A 27,842-nucleotide genomic window follows, 5' to 3' on the forward strand; every position below is an offset into this window, starting at 1 on the left:
ATGAGATACATGATGTGAGATATATGTATATATGAATATGAATATATAGGATATACATATAAAAAGGATACTAGGAGTTATTTTAATTTTGTCTTTATGTTTCTCATTTCACAAATTTCTATGAAGAACATTTTAATTGCTTTATACCCAGAAAAAAAAGGGGCTAATTTTTCTTAGCCAGGTGTATATTGGTCCTTCCTTGATTGTTTAAAATACCTCCGTTTATCTTCTTCTAGGATCGCTCATTTTTCATTGGTTTATTTGTAAGACGAAGCACTGTCCAGCAGTGACGACTGTTGGAAAAGATATGTCTAAAGGCTGTTGTCTCCTCTTGGCAAGTTTACTTGGAGCTAGTGTACTTGGTAAACGGCCTTGGTGCCTTCGGAAACGGCGTGCTTGGCCAGCTCCCCGGGCAGCAGCAGGCGCACAGCCGTCTGGATCTCCCTGGAGGTGATGACCGAGAGCTTGTTGTAATGCGCCAGGCGGGAAGACTCGCCCACGATGCGCTCAAAGATGTCATTAACCAATGGCCTTGGAAGAGATGCGGGTGTCGGGGTGGACCTGCTTCAGCAGAGTAGCTCTCCTTGCGGCTGCGCTTGCTCTTCTTGCCATCCTTCTGCGCCTTGGTCACCGCCTTCTTGGAGCCCTTCTTCAGGGAGGGAGCGGACTTGGCTGGCTCAGGCATCTTAAAACACCAGAAGTGTGTCCCTGATGGTCTTTTTCATAAGGATAACTGAGTAGAGACCTGACTGATGCGGAGGGGTGAGTCCTATGAAAGACCCAGAGTTGGAAGATTATAGGCCAGATGAACAGCAAGGCAACGACTTTGAGGCAGGAGAGAGCTTGAGGGGTTCCAGGGAAAACAAGATGGCCATAGTGGTTGAGCAAGAGGGGGAAGGAGAGAAGGTGAGGTTGGGAGCGTCAGGGGCAGGGGCAGGGGCGGGAAGAACCTTGAGACCTTGGTGAAGGTTTGTATTTTATTGTTATGGGAGCCTTTGAACATAAATAAGTTATTTACTTTTTTGGTGGTGGCCCTCGAGTTTGCAGTATACGTTTATAACTAACCCATGTCTTCTTTCTTTCCTTCTTTTTTTGGGGGGGGTGGGGTGGGATGGGGGGGACAGGGTCTCTGTCAACCAGGCTGGAGTGCAGTAGTGCAATCACAGCTCACTGCAGCCTCAAACTCCTGGGCTCCAGCGATCCTCCTGCCTCAGCCTCTTGAGTAACTAGGGCTGTAGGTATGCATCGGTATGCCCGGCTAATTTATTTTATTTTTAATTTTTTGTAGAGACGGGGGTCCATGTCCTCTTTGAAATAACACTATACTACTTCAAGGGTATGCAGGTACTTTATACAAGAGCATTCTCCCTTTTCTTTCTCTTTCTTTCTGTCTCTCTTTCTTTCTTTCTTTCTTTGTCTTTCTCTTTCTTTCTTTCCTTTTCTTTCTTTTTTTTTTTTGACAGAGTCTCGCTCTGTCACGCAGGCTGGAGTGCAGTAGTACAATCTCAGCTCACTGCAACCTCCACCTCCTGGGTTCAAGTGATTTTCCTGCCTCAGCTTCCTGAGTAGCTGGGATTACAGGCATAACCCATCACGCTCGGCTAATTTTTGTATTTTTAGTAGAGACGGGGTGTTTCCCCATGTTGGCCAGGTGGGTCTTGAACTCCTGACCTCAAGTGATCCTCCCGCTTTGGCCTCCCAAAGTGCTGGGATTACAGTCATGAGCCACCATGTCAGGGTCCTCTGGAGGTTTTTTTGTTTTGTTTTGTTTGTTTTTTTTTGAGACAGAGTGTTGCTCTGGTTGCCCAGGCTGGAGTGCAATAGCACGATCTCAACTAACTGCAACCTCCACCTCCCAGGTTCAAGCGATTCTCCTGCCTCAGCCTCCCGAGTAGCTGGGATTATAGGCATGTGCCACCACGCCCGGCTAATTTTGTACTTTTAGTAGAGATGGGGTTTCTCCATGTTGGTCAGGCTGGTCTCGAACTCCCCACCTCAGGTGATCCACCCACCTCGGCCTCCCAGAGTTCTGGGATTACAGGCATGAGCCACCGCACCCAGCCTGGAGTTTTTAACTCTCAAACTTGTCCATAAGGAGCCTTTGTCAATACATTAAATCACAGTTTAGGTTTTCTTTATTTCCTTCCATCTTTGGATTTCATTTGTTCTTTTTCTGGTTCCTTAAGGTATAAAGTTGTTGATTTGAGATTATTGTTCTTTTTAAATGTAAACATTTACAGCTATTAATTTCTCTCTTAAGGCTGAAAGCGGTGGCTCATGCCTGTAATCCCAGCACTTTGGGAGGCCAAGGTGGGCGGGTCACCTGAGGTCAGGAGTTTGAGACCAGCCTGGCCAACATGGTGAAACCCTGTTTCTACTAAAAATACAAAAATTAGCCAGGATGGTGGCAGGCGCCTGTAATCCCAGCTACTTGGGAGGCTGAGGCAGGAGAATTGCTTGAACCTGGGAGGCAGAGGTTGCAGTGAGCTGAGATCGTGCCATTACATTCCAGCCTGGGGACAAGAGCAAGACTTCGTCCCCCACAAAAAAAAAAAAAAAAAAAAAAAAAAATTTCCCTCTTTAGCACTGCTTTCACTGCATCTCATAGTTTTGCTGTTGTGTTTTCATTTTTATTTGTCTCAACGTATGTTCTCCTTTCCCTTTTCTTTGAGGCATTGGCTGTGTGAGTGGGTTGTTAATTTCCACATATTTGTGGCCCAGTGTCTTTTATATATACTTATGAAGTCACCTTTAGTAGTATTTTTTTTCTTCTGTCTTTGAATTACTGTCTATTGTCTTTTCATTTCAGTCTGAAGCACTCCCTTTAGCATTTCTTGTAGGGCAGTACTGGTAATAAGACTCAGTCTTTTAAATCTGGATATATCTTAATTTCTCCCTCATTCTTGAAGGATAGTTTTGCTGTATATAGAGTTCTCGGTTGACTGTCTTTTTCTTTCAAGACTTTAAATATGTCATCCAGTGCCTTTTGGCCTCCATGGTTTCTAGTGGAAGATAAACTGTCATTCTTAATGAAGTTCTCTTGTACATGAGTCACTTTTTTTTTTTTTTTTTTTTTCCACGGAGTCTCGCTCTGTCAGCCAGGCTGGACTGCAGTGGTGTGATCTTGGCTCACTGCAAGCTCTGCCTCCAGGTTCTGGCCATTCTCCTGCCTCAGCCTCCCAAGTAGCTGGGACTACAGGTGCCTGCCACCACGCCTGGTTAATTTTTTGTATTTTTAGTAGAGATGGGGTTTCACCGTGTTAGCCAGGATGGTCTCGGTCTCCTGACCTCATGATCTGCCCACCTCAGCCTCCCAAAGTGCTGGGATTACAGGCATGAGCCACCGCACCTGGCCGCATGAGTCACTTCTATTTGATGCTTTCAAAATTATCTTTTTGTCTGTGGGAGTTGATAACTTGACTATATGTCTCAGTGTGTATCTCTTCAAAGTTTTCCTGCTTGGAGTTCACTGAGCGTCTTAGATGTATATATTCATGTTTTTAATCAGATTTGGGAATTTGACAGCTATTATTTCTTCAAATTTTTTGCTTCTCCTTTCTCTATGTCTTCTTCTGGGATTCCTATAATGTGTATTTGGTATGCTTGATGAGGTCCCATAGGTTCCTCAGGCTGTCTTCATTTTTCTTCACTCTTTCTTTCTTTTCCTTAGACTGGGTAATTTTCAATGTCTTATCTTCAATTTTGCCAGTCCTCTCTTTTCCTTGTTCAAACTTGCTGTTGAATCCCTCTATTGCATTTTTCATTTCAGTTATTGCAGATTTCAGCTCCAGAATTTGTTTGGCTCCTTTTTATAATTTCTGTCTATTTATACTTTCATTTTGTTCAGACATTGTTTTCTTGATTTCTATTAGTGTTTATTCATGGTTTCCTTTAGAAAACCTATTGAACATATTTAAAACAAGTGATTTAACGTCTTTGACTAATAATTCCAAAGTCTGGTCTTATTTAGGTATGGTTTCTGTGAAATTCTTTATATCCTGTGAATGGATCATACTTTCCTGTTGCTTTACATGTTTTATAATTTTTTATTGAGAACTGGTTATTCTGAGCATTATGTTGTAGTAACTCTGGAATCTAATTCTACTCCTTAGGGATTGCTTGTTTTTGCTTGTTGTGGGCTGGACCCATTCCTATTTGTGCCTTTTCCAAACAATTTTTGCAAAGTGTATCTTCCTTGTTGTGTGTGGCTACTGAGGTTTCTTTTCCATTATCTCTACAGTTAGCCAGTAACCTGACAAAAATGTCCTTAAATGTCTGACTCTCAAGAGGGAGGGAAGATATCCTGTCTCTTTAAATCTCTTGTGGCTGGGAAGCTGCTTCAGCTTGTGAAGTGGGCATTAAAAAATGGTTGGCCTCCAGCCTGGCCTCTCATCACTTTATCAAAATCAGCAAGCAGCTAGCAAAACACATGACCCCCACTCCGGGAGGATAAGGTCTTTTGTGCCCACACTGGTTCCAGGAAGCTGCACCAGGAATGTGGGCTGCTTCCCTGTCAGTTTCCTGGTGCTGGGTGGCAGGCTTTTTGCTGTTGCTGCTACATCACAAAAGGCTGAAGTTCACCAAAATTTACTAGCAACTTCATCAAGCTCTCCCTTGAATGTCAGAAATATTCCAAAATAAGACAATTCCTGCCAGTTCAATAGTTGTTTAGGTGAAGGGACAGATTCCTGGGGCCTCCTGCTCTGCCATCTTCCCTGACATCATTCCCTATATTATGCCTTTTTTTTGAGACAGAGTTTCACTTTGTTGCTCAGGCTGGAGTGCAATCTTGGCTCACTGCAACCTCTGCCTCCTGATTTCAAGCGATTCTCCTGCCTTGGCCTCCTGAGTCGCTGGAATTACAGGTGCCTGCCACCACACCTGGCTAATCTCATGTTTTTAGTAGAGGCGAGGTTTCACCATGTTAGCCAGGCTGGTCTTGAATTCCTGACTTCAAGTGATCCTCCTGCCTTGGCCTCCTAAAGTGCTGGGATTACAGGCATGAGCCACCATGCCTGGCCTCTACATTATGCTTTGATTTTTATGATTTAACACCTGGAGGGTAACCTTGTTTCCAAACTTTGGGAGGACATTTCAATTTGTTTCCATTCCCAGAACCTGTTCTGCTTTCTAACCATATCAGAACCCCTGGCCAGTCTCTCTTGATATTTGCTATCTATGTCCAAAGCAGAGGCCAAACCAGAGCTGTCTTAAAGCTCCCTTAAGCCAACTACTCTCTCCTGTCCAGTCCTGTAACAGAAAAGCTGGTATGTGAGGACAGCTAAAGCACATATGGGAATTTTTTTTTTTTGAGATGGAATCTCCTCTGTCACTCAGGCTGGAATGTAGTGGCACAATCTCGGCCCACTGTAACCTCTGCCTCCCAGGTTCAAGTGATTCTCCTGTCTCAGCCTTCCAAGTAACTTGGACTACAGGTGCATGCCAGGATGCCTTGCTAATTTTTGTATTTTTAGTAGAGTTGGGGTTTTGCCATGTTGGCCAGGTTGGTCTTGAACTCCTGACCTCAGGTGATCCGCCTGCCTCAGCCTCCCAAAGTGCTGGGATTAGCGGTGGGCGTGAGCCACTGTGCCCGGCCCAGGGTTATTTCTTGTTCCACTTTCCTTTTTGTTAACTCATTCATAGGTCAAACATTTTTTTGAGCAACCAGTATGTGCTAGCTCTTTGATGGATGCTGGGAGATAGTGTTAAGGGAGTCATGTTGTTGCTATCAATGAGCTCATAGCCAAGGGGAAGAGGCAAATACATAAAAGAATTCCAGTATACTTTAATGAGGCTTGAAAGATATGTGGACAGAAACGTGTGAGGGAACTAACAGCATGTATCCCTAAATGAATTTGAGGGAAAAGCAGGGAGAAAAATGGAAAACTTTGCAGATGAAATGGCACCTGAAGTTAGGCAGGTGGGAGCATCCTCAACAGAAGCACTAGTAAGCGCAGACACTTGGAGAGTGAGAACATGGCCAAGTGGGGTGACGGCAAGTAATTCAGTATTGTTTTAGTGTAAGGTGTGTGGTGGCAAGTGTTAGGATATGAGAAAGATAGATGGGGCAAGATCATGTAGAGTTGAATTTTATTTTTTAAGTGATTTTAGTGTCGTAAGATTATCAGAAGCGTAGTGACATGATCAGATTTATGTTTCAGAAAATAAGTCTGTTGTGAAGGAGGATCTGAAATAAGAAGTTAACAGCATTAATATTTAAAAGCTGCTAAAGATTTACTTCAGTGCATTTTACACATCATCTCAATCCTCACAAAAAGGCTATGACATCACAACTAAAATCCTTCCTTTTTAGATTAAAAATGGGCACAGAGAGGTCAAGTACTTTGCCAAACGGTAGATGGTGAGTTATATAACTAATGTGGTGAAGCTGAGATTTGAATCCAGGTAGTCTAACAGCAGAGTTTGGATGCTTAATTGCTGTGCCTTACAAGGGGCCGGACAAACGGCAAGTTAGGATTCTACGGAGATCATCTAAGTAATGAATGATCAGGGCTTGCACTAAGGCAGTGGCAACGGCGTTGTAAGGTGGAGCACGTTTGGCGATTTTGAGTAAGCAGAATTCACAGGACATGATTGACTATCGAGAAGTAAGGGAGTGAGGATCCGGGATGACTGGTTCCCAGTTGGTTTCTTGTAGGAGACCCGCTCAGTAAGGCAGAAGACATGTGAAGAAATGAGGTTTGGAAAAAGAGGGGGACATAATCAGGTCAGTTTTGGATGTGCTGAGTTGGACAAATCAAATGGAGAAATCTAGAAAGCAACTGGGCCTGAAGGTGAGGAGAGAACAGAAGCCAGAGGTGTGATGAGATTCCTAAGGCGACGGGGCAAGGAGAAGACCTGGGAAGGCAGGGCTCAGATACCCCCTGCAACTGTCTCCCACCTTGAAGGGATAAGCAGAGAAATACAAGCTATCTACCAGAATATTAGACCTAGTGATCATTTATTTAACAAAAGGATAGTAAAGAAACAAATGACTGAAGATTCATTCAGTTTAGATTTTTAGGAAGTCCAGCTGCTTTCAAGGTAAATGTCTCCGTACTCCTAGGAGACACTGGCAAATCTAGTTTGCTTATTTGATACAGATATTTATCCCTATTTTTTTCAAATGGGATCAAGTACTTTTGTAGTAATGACATGACAAACATTATTCGTTTTCAGAAAACTTCTCAGTTATAGTAATTTCCTTTTAGCCTTGAAAAATGGAAAACTGTATCTTCAGCCCTCTAAATACTCTTGTTGTAAGTCTTCTGATCTCTAACATCACTTTTTTTTTTTAAAATCTTAGTTTGTAATTGTATATATATACTTACAATGTTTCCTGGTTAGTTTTCGGTCTTCACCTTCTGTAAGTTCCATGACAGCAGAAACCATTTATTTCACCATTGTATGCTTGGTGCCTAGCAGGTTTTTGGCATACTTCTTCATTAACTCATGAACTTTACTAGCTCCTCCCATCCCAAATCTCCTCCCTTCTTCCCTCCCTCCCTCTCTTCTTTCCTTCTGTTCAACAAATATTTGTTGGATGCCTACTATAAGACAGGGATTCAGCTTAGATTGGCATATAAAGATGAGTAAGGCAGTGCTCCTGCTCTTGATTTAATACTTTAGTAGATATAAACTTGGTATGTGTCTTGATGTCTAGAATTTCATCAAGAAGATAGCAAGGGGGCCGGGTGCGTTGGCTCACGCCTGTAATCTCGGCACTTTGGGGGAGGCTGAGGCAGGCGGATCACGAGGTCAGGAGATCGAGACCATCCTGGCCAACATGGTGAAACCCCATCTCTACTAAAAAATACAAAAAAATGAGTCAGGCGTAGTGGCAGGCGCCTGTAGTCTCAGCTACTCAGGAGGCTGAGGCAGGAGAATGGCGTGAACCCAGGAGGCAGAGCTTGCAGTGAGCTGAGATCATGCCACTGCACTCCAGCCTGGGCAACAGAGCGAGACTCCGTCTTAAAAAAAAAAAAAAGATAGCGAGGGAAAGGCATCGCTGTCAGAAGGAAATGGCATGTGTACAAGCTTAGGGGTAGGATGTGTGAAACGCACATGGTGTACATGAGGAAAGGGCAGGAGCTTTATGTCGCTGGAGCACAAAATAGTATTCATGGAATGCTGTGGAAAGTGGGGCAGACAAATCAGTGCCAGGTGAGGCTGAAAAAGTGAAGCCTGTGAAGGCATGAGAAACCATCTTAATTTTTGGATTTTTGTGCCCCTAATCTTGACCCATAAGGGCATCTGGAAAGACAGGTGAGGAGTCAGCATTTTTGTGGTTGACAGAGAAAATGGTGGAGAATTCATTCATTCATACTTACACTTTCTTGCATTGCCTATCTTTTCTTCTGGTTTTATAAGAGAGATAAAAAATTATTTTATAAGCAATTATTTATAAAACAATTCATTAGAGCAAATCTGTTTTTGAATCAGGAGCAAAATATTCTTTGTAATAAATGGACAAAAGCTTTTGCCTCTTGTCGATTTCAATCATTAAACTGTGAGGGAGAGTTTTTCAATTTAGTGGATTAACATATTTCAAGGCATTATCCTTCAACAATAAGGAAGAGGTTTCTCTGGACTCATTAATTTTTGGTGTAAACTCATGAATTCTTATTTTATTCAATAGGCTATAATCTATTACTGACATTAATTATTCTGACCCTCAAACTGAACCAGATTTGACAGGGGCAGCCCCTTCAAGCTGGCTTTGTCCTTCTGACTCTCCACCATTTTGTGAGCCCTTCTTTACTTTTAGGCACAATATATTCTAGGCTTATCTTGGACTTTCCCTGTCACAGCCTTGGAATCAGCTATTTCTCTAGAGAATGGAACCGGTTTTATATATTTGCAATTTTCTAAATTGTGTGTCTGAGACACGTTTTTTATAATTTTTATTTACCATGTTTTAAAAAATGCCATTTGATATTTAGTTTAATGCCAATTACTTTCTGGCAACATATGTTTCCCACAACCTAATGTATCCCATGAGACCCTGACCTTGGGATCAACATTTCTCCCAACTGCACCAGGTTTTAAGAACTAATGAGGCTGGCAGGGATGAGAGTATTTACAATTTTTTTTTAAAGTAGTTTTAAAAACACATGTAAAATAAAAAGCACCTCAGTATTTTTTGTATCTATGTAAATATTTTATTCTGCTTCCAGATAGAACATTGAAGTTTACATGTTATTTTAAAGACAATAAACAGCTAAGCTACTGACATAAAATATACAATAAATTTATGAGATATAACGTACCGATGAGAAAAATCTGAAATAAGTTTTTAACTTCATTTAGCCTGTTATGAACATGAGGATGTCTGGAATTGATGCTGGCCTTGGTCTCAAGTACTTTTTCCCATATGTACTTGTTTTATCCTTCCAGAAAGCATATCATTTGAGAGTGTCTAAGAAATCAGTGAATCACTAAGTTTTACATCTTACCGAAGTACAAAACATTATTTCAAATCTAGGCCTTCTGACAGAATCCAATATCTATTTTTATACTTACTTTTCTTTCTACTAAGTTCTTTAATAAAATTATGAATCAGAAAGCAAGTACAAGACATGCTTATATCACAGAGAATATCAATGAAGACTTAGGAAGATAAATAGCTAGTACTTCTAAAAAATCACGAATGTTGACATTTGGAACAATATAATTGCCATACTATTATATCTTTTATTAAAAAAGACCTTTTCCAGCTTGTTTCCAGACTTCTTTTACTCCTTTAATGCTTTCTTTCTTCACACACTTCCAGTATTCTTGTATACTCTGATGTTGTGGTACCTGTTAACCGAAAGTAAAAATCAAGGGGTCATTGTCTTCAAGGTTAAACATGATTTCATGTGTACTTTACGTTACTGTTCATTTCCTTCCCACACTCCTCCAAAAGTAGTTGAGGGTGAATTATGTTGTAAAAGATGATCACAACAGAACTGAAAATGAAGGTAAAAGACAAAAAGTGAATGTGACTACGCTTAAGGTTACTAGGGAGTGGAACCAGGCTCAGCACACATCAGTGGAGTTTCTTCTGTAAGAGAGTAATGAAGACTTTGGGCCATCTTTTCTTTCACATACTGGCTTTAAAATTTAATTACTTTATAATGTTTTCCTTTTATAATGTTTTATAATCTTTCCCTTCTTTTCTGGTGAACTTTATTTAGCTATGTAGAATAAAATTATAAGCCTAAAGCTTTGATTTAACATTGGCTAAAATTAAAAAAAAAAAAGGTCACAAAATATTTGATGAAAAGCTTCAAGAAATAATCTAATTCATGGAAGTGTTTTGTTATCTAAAAATACATGTGGATTACTACTACTCTCAACAAAACGAAAAGGTAAAGGTTAGGAAATATTTGGATCCAGGTGACCACAGGAGCATAGCACTGATAAAAATTAGCCAAGTGGAAGCAAAATTCTACTCCAGATTATATATGTTCTTTTTCTTATGACTGATTTACAGCTTTTCTTTTTAATGTCTTCTGAGAAAGGGCAAAGAGACTCCCAGGTACACTCAATTGTGAACTGAAAAGACCGGCTTAATTTCCCGGAATATATTTATGGGTGTTGGATAACTGCAAAGCTTATAAAATATTAATATGTTTGCTAATGAAAATAATATTTATTTTTCCCTAAGTTATGTTTGTTGCAGGAAATGGAATTGCTTTTCTAAGTTGTAAATAGCTTTATTTTCATGAATAGTACCATATTCTCTCTCTCCTTCCTTTCTTCTTGCCTACCTACCAACCATGTAGATTCTCTTTGGACCCTAGTCTTCCCCTGGCAGAGTTCTTTTCTGAGAGTGCTTCTAGCACATTCTAATCTGAACAAAAATCTGAATTTGATTTGTCCCACAAGTACAGACTCATATGTGACTTTGAGTGAATAATGCTAATAGTGAAATTTACTTCATAATCTCAGCCACTATACTAAGTGTTTTACATTAAATTCTCACAATAATGCTTTCTGGTAGATTAGTTTCCTCATGGTATGGGTAAAGAATCTGAGACTAAAAAAAATTAAGTGGCTTTGCAAGATTAAGCAGTTAATAAACAGTAGAGCTGGGATTTGAATTTACATATATCTAATTACATGTAGTTAGTCAAATCCTAGGCTATGATTTTTTTTTCCTTTTTTTGTAGAAACAGAGTCTCATGATGTTATCCAAGCTGGTCTCGAACTCCTGGCCTCAAGTGATCCAACCAGCTCAGCCTCCTACAATGTGCTGGGATTACAGATGTGAGCCACCACGTCCAGCTAGGCTACATTTCTGAAGAGTAATTTCTTTTTTAAAAAATTGTTTATTTTTTTTGGAGACAAGGGCTTGCTCTGTTGCACAGGCTAGAGTGCAGTGGTGCAACTGTAGCTCACAGTAACTTTAAATAGTGATTTCTTATTAGATTCAGATTATTTTTTAAAAAGCAAAGATGTTTAATCTCGTATATAAAATATATTTCTGTATTTCAATTACAGCTTATAGTCTTTTTATAAGTGATGAAAACTCCATTTAAAGCCTGTACAATTGCCCAAATTCTAGGTATAATATCATTCAGTTAATGACAATGTAAACATGTATTATATAAAAAAATCTGTTACCCATAAACCTCGATGCATTCTGTTTTTTAACACCCCAAGAAACTCTTCATGACTAAGACATTCATCGCCATCCAAATCAAAGATCTTGAAGACAGTGTCCAAAATATTGTTTGAGAGTTCTTGTCCTGTTGCTACTTTCACAGCTCTCTTAAACTCGGCTAAAAAACAAACAAAACAACTTATCAACTATGTGAAATAGTCTAAGTGAAATTAATCTAAATTTTCATTATTTGAGAAGTAAAAGCAAATGCAAATTTTTATTATTTGGGAAGTAAAACAAAAACAAAAATACCCATGAATAAAATATTCAAACCATAAGCTGACGAATGTCATGAGAGTCACTGCAAGACAAATGAGCTACTTTAATTTAATCAATGCTCTAGACATATATTTGAGACGAGTCTTGCTCATCACCCAGGCTGGAGTGCAATGGCACGATCGTGGCTCACTACAACCTCTGTCTCCCGGGTTCAAGCGATTCTCCTGCCTCAGCCTCCCAAATAGCTGGGATTACAGGCGCCTGCCACCACGCCCAGCTAATTTTTGTATTTTTAGTAGAGACGGGGTTTCACCATGTTGGCCAGGCTGGTCTTGAACTCCTGACTTTGTGATCCGCCCACCTTGGCCTCCCAAAGTGCTGGGATTACAGGCGTGAGCCACCACTCCCGGCCGCCTTCCTTCTTTTTAGGAGAATGAGAAAATAAAAGTATAGAAAGTAACCAATAAACTGGAGTACTGGTATTCTAAATCTAGAATAACCACACTGAATTAAAAGGCCAATCAACTATTTTTACTTATAATTTGTTCCTTGATTGGTAGCATTTAGTTGGAGAATATAGTAAAACTGTTTATAGATGATAAAAATTAAATGGTTTTTCATATAACTTACCTAGTCTGACAGGACGATGAGCTAAACTGAACATCTGCATGGCAATAGCAAAGTCTTCCAAGTGGGTTGTAAAATGGCAAAATGACTTGAATTCATCCAAACTAATGCTCTAATAAAGTAAGAGTTTTTATTACAATTTTGTAAGTACATTAAATAATCTTATAAATGTTAACTGTGAACTTTCTTTTCTACCGTAAAGACTAGTGTCATTCTAAGAGGAAGAGACAACAGAGCTTTCTCTGTCCCTTTCCCTCTGTGTGCACAAATGGCCACACAAAGGGCACAGTGAGAAGGTGCTGCGTGCAGGCTGGGCAAGAGGCCTCACCAGAAACTGGCCCTGCTGGTGCCTTTATCTTGGACTCCTGGCCTCCAGAACTGTGAGAAATAAATTTATTGTTTAAGCTGCCCAGCCTGTGGTGTTTTGAGGTGGCAGCTTGAAGAGACTAACATACTCTGTTAAGTGGTCCACTTCTGCTAAGTTTTATTAGTGGACATGGCACTGAGTAAGAGCACAGGGTTTTGGAGTTAGATGGAGTTAACGTTGAAATTCCGGTTCTGCCCTTTATAACGTGTATGACCTTAGCCTCTCTAAGTCTTAGGTAAGTAACGCTTCAGGGCATGATTATGTAGTTTGCCCAAAGTCTACTAACTGGAACAATCAGGATCTGAACCTTGGTCCATCTGACTTCAAAATCTGAGCACTTACAAATAAAACAAACGGGGCGGGCGCGGTGACTCATGCCTGTAAGCCCAGCACTTTGGGAGGTGGAGGCGGGCAGATCACGAGGTCAGGAGATGGAGACCATCCTAGCTAACACCGTGAAACCCCTTCTCTACAAAAAATACAAAAAAAAAATTAGCTGGGTGTGGTGGTGGGCGCCTGTAGTCCCAGCTACTTGGGAGGCTGAGGCAGGAGAATGGTGTGAACCCAAGAGGCGGAGCTTGCAGTGAGCCGAGATCACGCCACAGCACTCCAGCCTGGGCGACAGAGCAAGACTCTGTCTCAAAAAATACATAACAAACAAACAAACAAACGGGCTGGGTGCTGTGGCTCATGCCTATAATCCTAGCACTTTGGGAGGCCAAGGCAGGCGGATCACCTGAGGTCAGCAGTTTGAGACCAGTCTGGTCAACATGGTGAAAAAGAAAAAAAAAAAAAAAAAAAAATAGCTGGGCGTGGTGGTGCACACCTGTAGTCCCAGCTATTTGGAAGGCTGAGGCAGGAGAATTGTTTAAACCTGAGACGGAGGCTACAGTGGGCCAAGATCGCTCCACTGCACTCCAGCCTGGGTGATGGAGTGAGACTCTGTCTAAAAACAAACAAACAAATAAATAAAAAAGTTAAAAGAAAACACAGTTTTTTCCATTAAAACAATAAAAGCCAGGTACGGTGGTTCCTGACTGTAATCACAGCACTTTGGAAGGCTGAGGTGGCCCGACTGCTTGAGCTCAGGAGTTGGAGACCAGCCTGGGCAACAAGGTGAAACCCCCATCTCTACAAAAAATACAAGAATTAGCCAGGCACAGTGGCATGTGCCTGTGGTTCCAGCTACTGAGGAGGCTTAGGCAGAAGGATCCCTTGAGCACAGGAGTTTGAGGTTATAGTGAGCTAATTGCACCACTGCACTTCAGCCTGGGCAACAGAGCAAGACCCTGTCTCAAAAACAAACAAACAAACAAAACAAAAGTAAACAAAGTATGAAAATTCTCTTAGTTTTTATTTTGTTTTTGAGATAGTGTTTCACTCTGTCACCCAGGCTGGAGTCCAGATCACAGCTCACTGCAGCCTTGAAATTCTGGGTTCAAGCTATCCTCCTGCCTCAGTCTCCCAAGTAGCTGGGACTACAGACACACAGCACCACATCCAACTAATGTTTTTATTTCTATTTTTAGTAGAGACGAGATCTCGCTATGTTTCTCAGGCTGGTTTCAAACTCCTGGGCTCAAGTGGTCCTCCCACCTTAGCCTCAGAAAGTGCAGGGATTACAAGTGTCAGCCACTGTGTCCAGCCAAAAATTCTTAATTTGAAAGTAAATTCTTCCCTGCCTGAAAAAAAAAAAAAGTTTCTCTTTGTAGGATGTTGAGGGTCATGCCCTCTGTAATGTGTGGTCTTACTCAAGGTTCACTGGTTTCCAGCTTTTGTGACTTCATGAAATTTTTATTTTTAAATATTTCAATAAAGTTTTTGAAAAAGTAATATGTGCACATGGTTAAAAATTCAAACAACATGAAGGATAAATGATGAAGAGTTCTTCCACTCTGATTCCCAGTTCCATTCCCCAGACATGAGTTACCAATTCCTTGTGTCTCCATCCAGAAATAATCTATTCTTTTTTTTTTTTTTTTTTTTTTTTTTTAGACAGTCTCGTTCTGTCACCCAGGCTGGAGTGCAATGGAGCGATCTTGGCTCACTGCAACCTCTGCCTCCCAGGTTCAAGCAATTATCCTGTCTCAGCCTCCTGAGTAGCTGGGACTGCAGGCACCCACCACCACGTCTGGCTAATTTTTGTATTTTCAGTAGAGATGGGGTTTCACCGTATTGGTCAGGCTGGTCTCAAACTCCTGACCTCAGGTGATTCACCCGCCTCAGCCTCCCAAAGTGCTGGGATTACAGGCATGAGCCACCGCGCCTGGCTAATATTCTGTTCTTATCAAAGTGTATACAGGTACACACACATCTCCTTGTTTTACACAATGGGAACAATCTCTTCACATATTTCTGTACCTTGCTTTATTCTCTTAACAGTATATTTATAAGATGAAAGGCAGAGAGGAAAAAAAGAAAAAGAAAAAAACCAGTGTATTTATCAGCACAAATAAAAGAGTGGCTGCTTCTATCATGGCCTCAAAGTAGGCACTGGGTGCAACTTTTCTGATGTCTGCTTTTCTGATAGGTGAAAAATAGTATTTTATTAATGTTTGAATTTGCATGTCTTACGGAGTCTTGCTCTGTCGCCCAGTCTGGAGTGCAGTGGCGTGATCTTGGCTCACCAGAACCTCTGCCTCCCTCATTCAAGCGATTCTTCTGCCTCAGCCTCCCAAATACCTGCGATTATAGGCATGTGCCACCACGCCCCGCTAATTTTTGTATTTTTAGAAGACACGGGGTTTCACCATGTTGACCAGGCTGGTCTCAAACTCCCGGCCTCAGGTGATCCACCTGCCTCGGCCTCCCAAAGTGCTGGAATTACAGGTGTGAGCCATAGGCCCACCTGAATTTGTATGTCTTTAATTGTGAATGAAGTTAAACATTTTTCACATGCTTATTAGTCATTTGTGGATTTCTCTTCTTGTGTCCTGTTTATGTCCTTTGCCCAGATTTCTAATGGGTTGTTAGGTAACTTATTGTGCGAGACCGTTCTCCATGGGTCTCACATTTCTTTTTTTTTTTGAGACGGAGTCTTGCTCTGTCAGCCAGGCTGGAGTGCAGTGGCGCGATCTCGGCTCCCTGCAAGCTTCGCCTCCTGGGTTCACGCCATTCTCCTGCCTCTGCCTCCCGAGTAGCTGGGACTACAGGCACCCGCCACCACGCCTGGCTAATTTTTTGTATTTTTAGTAGAGATGGGGTTTCACCATGTTAGCCAAGATGGTATCAATCTCCTGACCTCACGATCTGCCCACCTCAGCCTCCCAAAGTGCTGGGATTACAAGCTTGAGCCACTGTGCCCAGCTGGGTCTCACGTTTCTGTACATCTATCAGAGGCACCGACTGCATTTTTGTTCCAGATTATATCTTCAAGGATTTCACACCTGTAATCCCAGCACTCTGGGAGGCGGGGAGTTTGAGACCAGCCTGGCCAACACAGTGAAACCCTTCTCTACTAAACATACAAAAATTGCGAGGCACGGTGGCATCCGCCTGTAATCCCAGCTACTCAGGAGGCTGAGGCAGGAGAATTGTTTGTATAGTGTACCGCACTGTTCCTCAGGAGCACAGGACAGCTTTGCTTACTGTCCAGTATCATGAATACACAATGCCTCCCACTGCAGCAAAGCTCAGGAAGGCTTGTTTACTGCCCATTACAAAACATTCAGATCACTAAGATGAGGGTCCTCAGCTGTGATGTGAATCTGCTGTGTGGGCAGCATCTACCTGGGCCTCTCAGCATCATGCCCGTGGGGCTTGGGAGGCAAGGGGGAGCTGACACAAATATGTTACTCATGTTGTTGCTACATTACGATAATAAAATTCTTTGTGTCTGACTCAATAGCCTTGTATCTTCTGCAAGCATCCATGAAACTGTGCAGGCTAACTTGCAAAGGGATAAAATTTCAGACACTTTACAGTTATTCACATGCTGATTTTCAAGTTCTCATGATATATTAAATAGGGGAAAAAAACTCAGACCATTTAAAGTTCTCGATACCTACTGATTTTTTTTTTTTTTTCTTTTTTGAGACAGAGTCTCACTGTTGCCCAGGCGCGATCTTGGCTCACTGCAATCTTTGTCTCCCAGGTTCATCCAATTCTCCCGCCTCAGCCTCCTGAGTAGCTGGGACTACAGGTGTGTGGCACCATGCCCGGCTACTTTTTTTTGTATTTTTTGGTAGAGATGGGGTTTCACCATGTTGGCCCGGCTAGTCTCGAACTCCTGACCTCGAGAGAGCCACCCTCCTTGGCCTCCCAAAGTGCTGGGATTACAGGAATGAGCCACCACGCCTGGCCAATCCCTACTGATTTTTAAAGATCCCATTATAAATTAAGAAAATTGGTCTTTACATATCAATATCTCCCCCTTCCTCATGTTGTTAACTTTTTCTTTTGACTCTGATTATAATTTTTGCAGGGGATGAGGTGAGGCAACAAAATTTTAGTTTTTAGGTATTTCATCAAGTTTTCTTTGAAAGGTTTTGGGTTTTGCTTAGAAAGGTATATAACCTAAGATGAAACATTGTTTCCATGTTTTCTTCTACACTTATTCAGTTTCATTTTTTTCAACATTTAATTTTTTGATTCATCCAAAATTTATTTTAGAGTAATGAACGGTGTAAAGATTTATGTTCATTTTCTCCCTCAGATGGCCAGTGAATTATCCTAATGCCATTTATTAATAATTCTTTTACTCAACTAATTTAAAATACTATTTCATAATTACTAAATTTCTCATATGCTTCAGTCTATTTCTGGAGTCTGTCAAATTCATTGTCAGTAACAAACTGTTTTAGTTACCAAGGTTTGATAATATATTTTAATATGTTGACATTCTTTTCATATAAAGTTTTTTTTTTTTTTGACACAGAGTCTCACTCTGTCACCCAGGCTGGAGTGCAGTGGCGCGATCTCAGCTCACTGAAATCTCTGCCTCCTGGGTTCACACTATTCTCCTGCCTCAGCCTCCTGAGTAGCTGGGACTACAGGCACCCGCCACCATGCCCGGCTAATTTTTTGTATTTTTAGTAGAGATGTGGTTTCACCGTGTTAACCAGGATGGTCTCGATCTCCTGACCTCATGATCTGCCCGCCTTGGCCTCCCAAAGTGCCAGGATTACAGGTGTGATCATATAGTTTTATAGCTTATCTAGTTTCTTCCCAAGAATTCAATGGTATTTTTATTGAAACCCACGAGTGTTCACCAGTATCTGGCTCTTTTCTGATTCCTGCACGTATGAAAGACTGAAGTTCCTTGCCTCCCTGCATTCAGGTGGGGTTATGTGATTAGTCTGGCCAATAGCCAAGTGTCATGTGATGTTTCCAGGCCAAAACATTTAGTTGATGGATTTTGACTCCCCTCCTTCTTTTCCTGCCACAGCCTCTGAGCGTGGTACTTCTTTCAGATGATGTAACTCCAAGATGGCACAGCCTCAGAGAGTCTAGACCCCTGAATCGGTCTAGACCTCTATGCAGACAGAGACTCCTATCAGCCCACAGTGGAATTGTGGCATGACTAAGCAAGAAACTCAGTGTCAGCCAGGGGGATTTCAGGGTTAATTTGTAACTGCAGTAAACTTGGGCTGTTCTAATATAACCATTACACTTATAGACTAACTGAAGACAGAATTGCTGTATTTATAATTCTAAGACTTTCTATTCAATAATAAGGGATGTCTTACAATTAGATAAGTTTTCTTTTTATATCCATCAAGGCTATTAAGTTTTCTTCTTTTCTTTTTGTTAAATTTATTTCTAATTGTTATATATTTATCTTGCAGTTGTAACTGAGTTCTTCTATTGCAATTTATTATCTTTTTTCTTACAACAGAAGTAACTTTTTAAAAAGTTACATAAAATACATGTCCACTGTAAACATTTTTTTGGAACAATACATAAAGGTATAAAGAAAGAAGTAAAAATCACTTGAAACCTCACCACTGTACATGAATAATTATTAATAGCTTGGCAATCATCATTTCATACATCTCATATATATACACACACATATGCATGTCATTACATTTTCTACTTGTAATTTGTATATAGGAGAGCTGCTGCTTCTTATATATTAGCATCGTGACAGGTACTTTATTGAATTCTTATTGTTTCTATGGTTTTTCTACTGGATTCTCTTGGGTTCTCTAGGCATATAATTGCATCATATAAAAACAAAGACAACTACTACCCCCTTTCACATTTTTATACTCTTTTAAATAATCTTGTTAATTTGGACTTGTTAAGATTTCCAGAATGATATTAAATAACAGTGGTGATACTTGTCTTATTCTTGACTTTACTGGAAACAGACAACTTGTAATTGCTACACTGATTCTGTCTTAGGCAGCAGTTTTCCTTCACAGGAAAAGAGCATGTAGAGAACATTCCTCAAGTTGATTTTATATACCATCGAGGGTAGCACAGTCTTGGTTAATTCAGAAGTTACTTTATTTATGTAAACATGTCTAACTTATTATTTCATCTTTATCACATGCATAATAAAAGGGTATACCAACCTCTCCTGCTGACAACTTCTCTCTCACATTTTTCCAATAAATATCTTTATTTTCAGTGTTAGTGAAAAAAAGTAGCCACTCTGCAAAGTCTTCTTTTCTCATGAAACTCAAACCTTTAGAAAACTGAAGGAATTCCATTTCTTGAATCTCTGTTTGTAAATTTTCCATAAATCTAAATGTTAAAATAAAAAATTAGTAAAGTAACTAGTGGCATTCAACCTTACATATTGTAAATGGATCTGCAAAGTACCTTCACTATTACCTACTGAGTGGCTGCCTCCTGATGTTGAGCAGGATGAAGCATTAGTGCTGTGCAAGGATTGTGGGGAGAGGGAGGATGCAGAGAAACTGATTAAGTCCAACACTGGCTTCCATCAGTAACTCACTATACTCAACTTGTTTGTGTAAGTTATACCTGGCAACCTACATTTTGATAAACCTAAAGACTTAAAAAAATATGTAAAATGTTGCTTTGATACATCCAGAGAAAATAACAATTCCATGGAAACTAGTTTTTTTCCAATACAGAAAAATTATCAATAATCAGATAAATTTAAAATTGAGGTGGGACACTGCTTTTAGAATGTTAATCATAATTACTACTTCCTAATATTTTTCAAATACCAAAGTTAATCAGTGTAATCAATGGCTTGGCATCAAAAGCTTAGCTCTATCTAAAAACATAATCTTTTTGACAATAATACATGTCGATATGACTCAACATTCCTTTCTTATAAAAACAACATGGCACTTCGATCAAACTGTCATCAATGGCTTCCCAGGAAAGGGACACGTTGAAAAGATATCAGATTAAAATATATCTTCTTTGAACATGAACCCAGAAATGTTGCACTTATTTATAACCTAAATCATGTGAAAAGTATTATCATCTCCATGAATTTTAATATGTTGCAGATCCCTTTATTCACTTTTCCACATGTTAAAAGATCGGTACTATCTGTCATGTCAAATTCAAATGAAAATATACATGGGGTGATAGAAGAGGGACATTCCAGTTCAGTGGGAGAAAAATCATCACTTAAAAAATAACTTGCTTGAAGTTCTACATTTATCCCATAAATCTTAAAAGCATGAAGGAGGAGTTTGATCTTAGACTTCTGTCTACATGGTAGGCAAGAGTTTGTTACTTAAAACATTTTCTGAATGTAGTGAATACACAGATTCATCAATGCCATGTTTCTTTCTGGGTCAAAGCAGAACTTTATCTAAAATTTGAAGCATTTCAAATTTGGACTGATAGAGCAATAAAATATTTTACTGATATACTTTGCCTTTTATTTTGTTGAGTTTTCCTTCCCTGTATACTGTAATGACATTCAACTGGTTCTTATCAGAACTGTTAAATGTATGCTTTACTTGCAAATGAGTGTACACTGAATTAGGCAAGCAGAAGATAGGGTATAAAAACATTACTAACTTGTTCCTTTCCCTTTTTTCTTCAGGTTCTATGTGAGCCTCTACCAGAGGCTGAAATATTATAAACTTAATTGCTGTTAAACTATACATTGTCTGGATTAAGCTACTTTCATCTTACCTAATTACACTACTTTTAATGAATATAAATCCATTTATGATGATAATCTTTTCCCTTTAAGCCTAAAATCATATTATCTTGTTATAACATGAAAGTCTGGAACATGATCTGAACATGCATATATGAATTGGAAAATTTACAGTAGATAAGGCTGCCAGGCACATTGTGAACAAATTACATACTTTATAAATTAGTGGGTTAATTGGAAACAGTGGGAGAGATCTGTTTTTCCTTATTGGAATTGTTTAGGCAGTGTTGTACTGGAGTGGCGCGTACAGGCTGAGTCTATCATGCATGTCTTCCCACCTCTGCTTCACGCAGGGGAGCTTGACATTGGCATGGTAGAGTATTTATTTATTTATACTACTAATTGGCAAACACTACAAATCAAGGCTGTTTTTCCTGAGACAGATGATTGTTAAACATATTTACTAGCACACCACTGCCTCTAGACACCTCTGAATTTATAAAAACGCTTCATGAAACTGAGAAATCCTCAACTAATAATTGGCATTTCAGAATTTTTAACAATCTCAGCCCTAAAAAGTACATCAGTATCAATATCCTCCCCAATTTTTCCTGACAAGAAGACTTGAGGCCAATTTTCTTCCCTCTAACCATTATATATCTTAAGTCACAGGTTTATTTTCAGTTTAAAAAATTCATTGGAATAAAAAATGAGGTCAAATGTGTCAGACTAGAAATAAACTCAGGGATTATTTCTGGTCACTATCTTTAAGGCTAATCATGGAATTTAAAAGAAGAGAAAAGAAATGCAGAAGAAGAAAAATCACCAAAGAGAGCAGGAGAGAAGAGTAAAAAAGACCAGAAAAACACAACAAAATCAAAAGGCACTGATGCAGGGCGGGTAAATGCCATCAGGAGCTGCCTGAGTAGCCCAAGAGTCAATGCTTTCCCCCAGAACAATACGTAGTAGGTTGATAGAAAACTCAATTTTCACAATTTAAATTATCTGCTGCTTTCATAACAATAAAAGCACACCAAAATTCTGGGAGACGGAATTAAATTACACTGTGGTTTTTACTTAAATGGTTAAGTGATATTTCAGCTGGAAAATCTTTTTGATTAGTTGTATAAGTAAAAAAAAATCAGAAAACAAGTGACAAATTTTTTTTAACTGATGAGTTTCTTTTGATCCGTGGTAGTATCTACTGAATATGACTGTCCTTCTGGTAACCTAGTCTGGTACTTGAAAGCCCATTCAATGCACCCACCACCTACCAGGGAACTGTGGAACTCTTTCAGAAACTACATGATCACTTAAACCTTTCAAGAGAAACCTGAATCTCGCCTCTTCAGTTTCTAAAGTATGTGATCCTGTATCAAGTCCCTCAACCTCATCAGATTCTAGTTATAAAGAGAGGACATTTACCTCCCCTTGTAAGGATAGGTGAGATGACACATATGGAAAATACTTAGAAAGACGCCATGCACCATGGAAGTACCTGCCAGTCGCTGTGATGGTACTGAGGATAATATGTAACTGTCTTTTCATTTTCATTCTTCATGCCCAGACTCCACTTTTTCTTTTCTTTTTTTTTAAAGACAGGGTCTCACTCTGTTGCCTAGGCTGGAGTGCAGTGGTGTGATCATAGCTCACTGCAGCCTCAACCTCCCTGGGCTCTGGTGATCCTCCCCACCTCAGCCTCCCAAGTAACTGGGACTATGGGTGCACACCACCCCACCCATCTCTTTTGTAAAGATGAGGTTTCGCCATGTTGCCCAGGCTGCTGTCGAAGTCCTGGGCTCAAGCAATCTGCCTGCCTTGGCCTTCCAAAGTGCTGGGATTACAGGTGTGAGCCGCCACGCCCAGCTCCAGACTCCGCTGTTAATTGCTTTCCACTTTCTCACCCACAACCTCAGCTCTAATGGGCTGCAAAAGGCCTTCTTCAAGTATGGCTTAAATAAAACCTATATAACTAACTGCACATAGTGCTATTTGCACAAATTCATGATGCACGTTTTCAACTGGGTCCTTGACCCTTACAGACACTCTTCTGCTAGCCTGGAAATGTGTCTTTTTGATTTTACATAGAGGCTATTTCATTTTCACTCTCTTTTCTGTTTATCCTCAGCCTATGACTTTGCCCCTGCTTCCTACAGAAACTAGAAATCATTGTTTAATAAATTCATTCATTTTCTTATTGTCACTAAAAATTGTAACAGCATCCACATGCATCCCTTTTCCTCACCCTCTTCTTCCTGTCACAACGATGGGGAGTCCCTTTTCCTGTCGACGGCTGCACTCTGAATCCCACCTATATTCCTGTACTTCCTTCCCTTCAGGGACCTTGCTCTTCTAGCGATACCCTGTCATGCCTGTATTTTCAGCCTTTGCCTCCTTACATTGTCAGTTAAACATGTTATAACATTATACTCCCAGAAACACAAAAGTATAAGCTCCAAATAATACATATGAAACCATTTTTGTGGAATATCAATGATTAATTTGGCTAGTATGTTAGTGCAAGCTTTTGAAAATATTATTAGAAGCCATTTTCTGTTATTTTATGACTTAGCAAAATTTAAAAGATATCTTATGATTGCCATAAATTCCAGCCTAGTATAATTACAATTTTATCTTTGGGGACACTTTGCAATATCTAAGAAAGCTCTTGAAAAATTTTCATTTTTAAAGTTTTTGTTAATTTAATTGGATTAAAAAAATTGCATGATGGTATGACAAATTTCACAGGGCCCATAATTTATAAAGAACTAATTTAAAAAAATTTAAAGAATTCTAAATAAAATCATTCCCATTGAAAAAAAGTAAGGTGAGAAGCAACCTTAAAAGTTAACGAGTTAGGGAATCATGAAGTGAAGTGGAGTGACGTATTAGTATCTCTGTGAATACGGTTTGAAAAATTATCAGTAATATGACAATATCAGTATTATGATAATAGCTTTCCTTGTTTTAAATTATGATATTTTTGGAACTTTAAAAAACATTGAGAAAGTGATATTTTAAATATACAAGAAGAGCTATGGTTTAACATTTTGTTGAAAAAATTGTTCTAGAGAGCTTAAATGACTCAGTGTGGCCATCAGGTAAACTGGGATTACTGGGATTAGAAAAATATCTAATTCAGAAACTTAGATTTTTTTTTTTTTTTTTTTTTTTTGAGATGGAGTCTCACTCCATTGCCCAGGCTGGAGTTCAGTGGCGCAATCTCGGCTCATTGCAACCTCTGCTGCCCGGGTTCAAGCACTTCTCCAAACTCAGCCTTCCAAGTAGCTGGGATTACAGGTGCCTGCCACCTCGCCCGGCTAATTTTTGTATTTTTAGTAGAGACGGGGTTTCACCACATTGGCCAGGCTGGTCTTAAACTCCTGACCTCGTGATCCGCCTGCCTCGGCCTTCTAAAGTGCTGGGATACAGACATGAGCCACCGCGCCGGGCCAGATTTTCTTTTTTCTTTCTTTTTTTTTTTTTTTGACAGAGTCTCTCACTCTGTCACCCAGGCTGAAGGGCAGGAGGCACTTAGATTTTCATGCACTCTTCTTCGTTCCTTAAATCTAATCAATCACTGAGCCCTACAATTTTATCTCCTAACTGTGTCTGGAAATCTTTTCTACTTCAAAATCCTTATTGCCACTACACTAGTTCAAGGCTCTTCTTTCTTTCTTTCTTTTTTTGAGACGGAGTCTTGCTCTGTTGCCCAGGCTGGAGTGCAGTGGTGCGATCTCGGCTCACTACAAGCTCAGCCTCCCGGGTTCACGCTATTCTCCTGCCTCAGACTCCCGAGTAGCTGGGACTACAGGTGCCCGCCACCATGCCTGGCTAATTTTTTGTATTTTTAGTAGAGACGGGGTTTCACCATGTTAGCCAGGATGGTCTTGGTCTCCTGACCTCGTGATCCACCGCCTCGACCTTCCAAAGTGCTGGGATTACAGGCGTGAGCCACCGCGCCTGGCCCAAGGCTCTTATTTCTTTTCTGGAATATCTGAATGGTCTTCTCTCTCATAAAACCTATCCTTTACTCAGCTGCCAAAGTGATGGGCACATCTGAACAAAAACCCTTCACGTGGCCTTCTTCAGGGCCTCTCATCACTGGGTTAATCAACAAGCTACCTCTATCTTATGGTGTATAAAACCTTCACACAGGTAAGTTCGTACTTCCCAGCCTCTGTTCTCCTTACCTTATGCTTACACTTTATCAACTCTACTGCTTCTAATTCCCTTTACAAACCATACACTTTCACGCCTCTACGTCTTTGCTCTTGCTGTGTTATCATTCCCTCAAATGCCTCCTTGCCCAAACCACTTTTGCCTGTTAATCCCGGCTAGTTTGTCAAGATTCAACTTAGTATTTCTTCTAGAAAGCCTTCCCTGATCACCTAGTCCCAACCTTCAACTCAGGGTACACTAAGTGATCTTCTGTGCTACCCAAATACCCTATTTATCTAAGAAAGCACTGACTACAACGTATTTAAATGTTTTTCTGCATCTTTACTAGTTTCCAGAAGGTACTATCCTGAGTGTTTGAGGGGTAATTTGAGACATAATAGCATACATCACATTCAATAAATCTTTATTAAACTAGATTCAGCTGAATAAGATGCAGGTCTCCTGCCTCCCAAGTCAGTGTTTTTCCCCACTATTCTGTACTGCTTTTTGATATCTGTTTTAAGACTTTGGTTAGTGGAGTAGCACAGGGAGGACCAGGCGCACTGTCTCACTATGCATGGCATTATTATCATTGGGAAGATGGTAGACAGGACACTGTATTTTAATGTTTATAATGATCATATAAGGTAAGCATTATTATGTCTACTTTTTAGATAAAGAAATGAGCTTAGGGAGGTTAAATAAGTACTTAAAATTAATGTTAGTATAAAGCTTTACTGGAACATGTCCATGTCTATTTGTTAATGTACTGTTTATGGTTGCTTTCACACTACAACCATGGAGTTATGTAGTTGTGACAGAGACCATATTTGCTCTTTAGGCCTTTGCAGAAAATGTTTGCCAACCCCTGTGCTAGAGAATGAGAGACTACATGAAGCAGAGCTGAGGTGTCCCAGTTGAGACCATCTTAGAAAAGCCAGCAGCCAGCAAACCCATCAGCAGACTGCAAATGCAAGAGTACTGTCAAGATCAGCCAATCCTGTTCCAATCAGGAGAACTGCCCAACCGACTCAAAGACTAATGAAAATAACAAATTGTTGTTGTTTTAAGTTGGGTTGGTTTGTTTTGCCTAAAGAACAACTGACGCTAGGCGCATGGTTCTTTGTTGCAAACATTAAGTTACTAAAAAGAACTACTGTATTCTATGAAACAGATATTACTTTCTATAATAAGGTAGAATATTTTGAGCATACTAATTTTAGTTTCTATTTCATAGGTTTAGTTCTCAGAGATAAATACTATACAGATCCACAAAATCCACAAACAGTATTTTAGTTTTATGATCTGCAGTTCTAGGAAATGAATATATTGTTTCTCTTTATTTCTTACCCATAAAATTTCCCTAAATGAATGTAAATATTTGCATTTACCTTCGAAATTCTTTATAATGAAGTTTTCTTTGTCCTCTTTTTCCAAAGAAACGCATCTGAAGAGTTGTGTTAATTTCAGGTTCTTTCACTATTGCTTCCTATTAAAAAATTACAATAATTTAAAATAATTATAAATAAGGATAAAAATAGAATCTGTAGAGTAGAAATCTTAGAATAATATCCAGAAAGGATTCTTCTTACAGCAACAACAACAACAACAACAACAACAAAAGTTGTAAAAGAGGGATAGAGCCATTCCTTCTGTTATTTTGCATAACACTCCATAACCATCGTTGTTCAAGTAGGCAGTAAACAATAAGGGCTAAAATACTCAAGGTGGACTTCAGCATGAAACAAGATCTTAGATCAGACCAAAAAAGAAGTTAGAATAGTGAAATAAATGTTACTTCAAAATATGATCTCTAGGCCTTTACTAATGAAGTAGCACTGAGAGAGTTAAAGCAAGAAAGTCTTTGCGCTTTTGTTGAATGTTGGAAATACTTGCAAAACACTTGCTTTTCCTAATTATAAAATCAACAGGTGAGAATTCCATTAAACGTAATGAGTGAAGCAGATTCACACATTCTTTTTTAATTTTTTAATAAAATAACAAAAATAACAAAACTGCTAAAAAAAAAAAAAAACCATCAGCAACCAAACAACAAAAGGGGGTATAAGTTTAAGCCACAATTTTGAAAAAGAGCAGTCAGAGAAACACTAGACTCAGGTGTGGGATAGTCTAGCATGTCTCGTAATCCTACCACCACCCCGAGCCTGCTTCTCAGAATGTCAGATTACTGCCTTAGGAGGAATTCCTTAGGAGGAAGTCATTAAAACCTTCAACTCTGCGATAAGTAGGTTAACAGGGTGAGAAGACAACCCTGAGACAAGTCATGGCAAACTCTTCAGTAGAAGCTCCTGCTTGGAGCTTGGTGGCACTTGAGCAGAGTGAAGAAGGGCTTCAACGGCTTCTTTCAGGGCACTATGTTAAATTGAGGGAATAATCAGAAGCCCACAGGGTGGGATATACCTTGGAGGGTGGAGTGGGCTGTGATCTGGAACATTTTAATAGAATCACAGAGAGAAAGCAGAGTCTAGGTGCTCCAGTAAGGGTTACATTTAGACCAGGGAACTCCCTTCTCTCCTTTAGTAAACAAAATGGTGGAGCAAAATGCAGCACCTGCAGCTCAGGGGAAAAGATAAATTAGTTCTAGATATGGTGAGAAGAGTATTAAGGAGAATCTCATTCGTGCTCTACCAGAGCAGAGAGGGTCTGGATAGAGCATGGGCATGAGGAAAATATAAGGCGTGACAACTATACAAAGACACTGTAGCAAGAAATAGAAAAAGAACAAATCAGGCAAAAGGCACAAAAACCCAGTC

General features: G+C 39.8%; 1 protein-coding gene and 1 pseudogene across 1 annotated transcript in view; both read right to left on the reverse strand.

Annotated features, from left to right (window-relative positions):
- Positions 1-340: 340 nt before the first annotated feature.
- LOC129011404 (histone H2B type 1-C/E/F/G/I-like) lies at positions 341-685 on the reverse strand (annotated as a pseudogene).
- Positions 686-9,138: 8,453 nt separating this feature from the next.
- Positions 9,139-27,842, reverse strand: part of MICU2 (mitochondrial calcium uptake 2) — a 111,967-nt gene continuing 93,263 nt past the window's right edge. Inside the window, exons 8-12 of the mRNA XM_054446304.1 lie at positions 26,460-26,557; positions 19,385-19,556; positions 12,500-12,608; positions 11,611-11,768; positions 9,139-9,801 (exon numbers count right to left, since the gene is read on the reverse strand). Coding sequence (XP_054302279.1) covers positions 9,697-9,801; positions 11,611-11,768; positions 12,500-12,608; positions 19,385-19,556; positions 26,460-26,557 — 642 coding nt within the window. The 3' untranslated portion in view covers positions 9,139-9,696. The remainder of the gene's footprint in view (positions 9,802-11,610; positions 11,769-12,499; positions 12,609-19,384; positions 19,557-26,459; positions 26,558-27,842) is intronic.

Source organism: Pongo pygmaeus, chromosome 14, assembly GCF_028885625.2.
Source record: "Pongo pygmaeus isolate AG05252 chromosome 14, NHGRI_mPonPyg2-v2.0_pri, whole genome shotgun sequence".
NCBI lineage: Eukaryota > Metazoa > Chordata > Mammalia > Primates > Hominidae > Pongo > Pongo pygmaeus.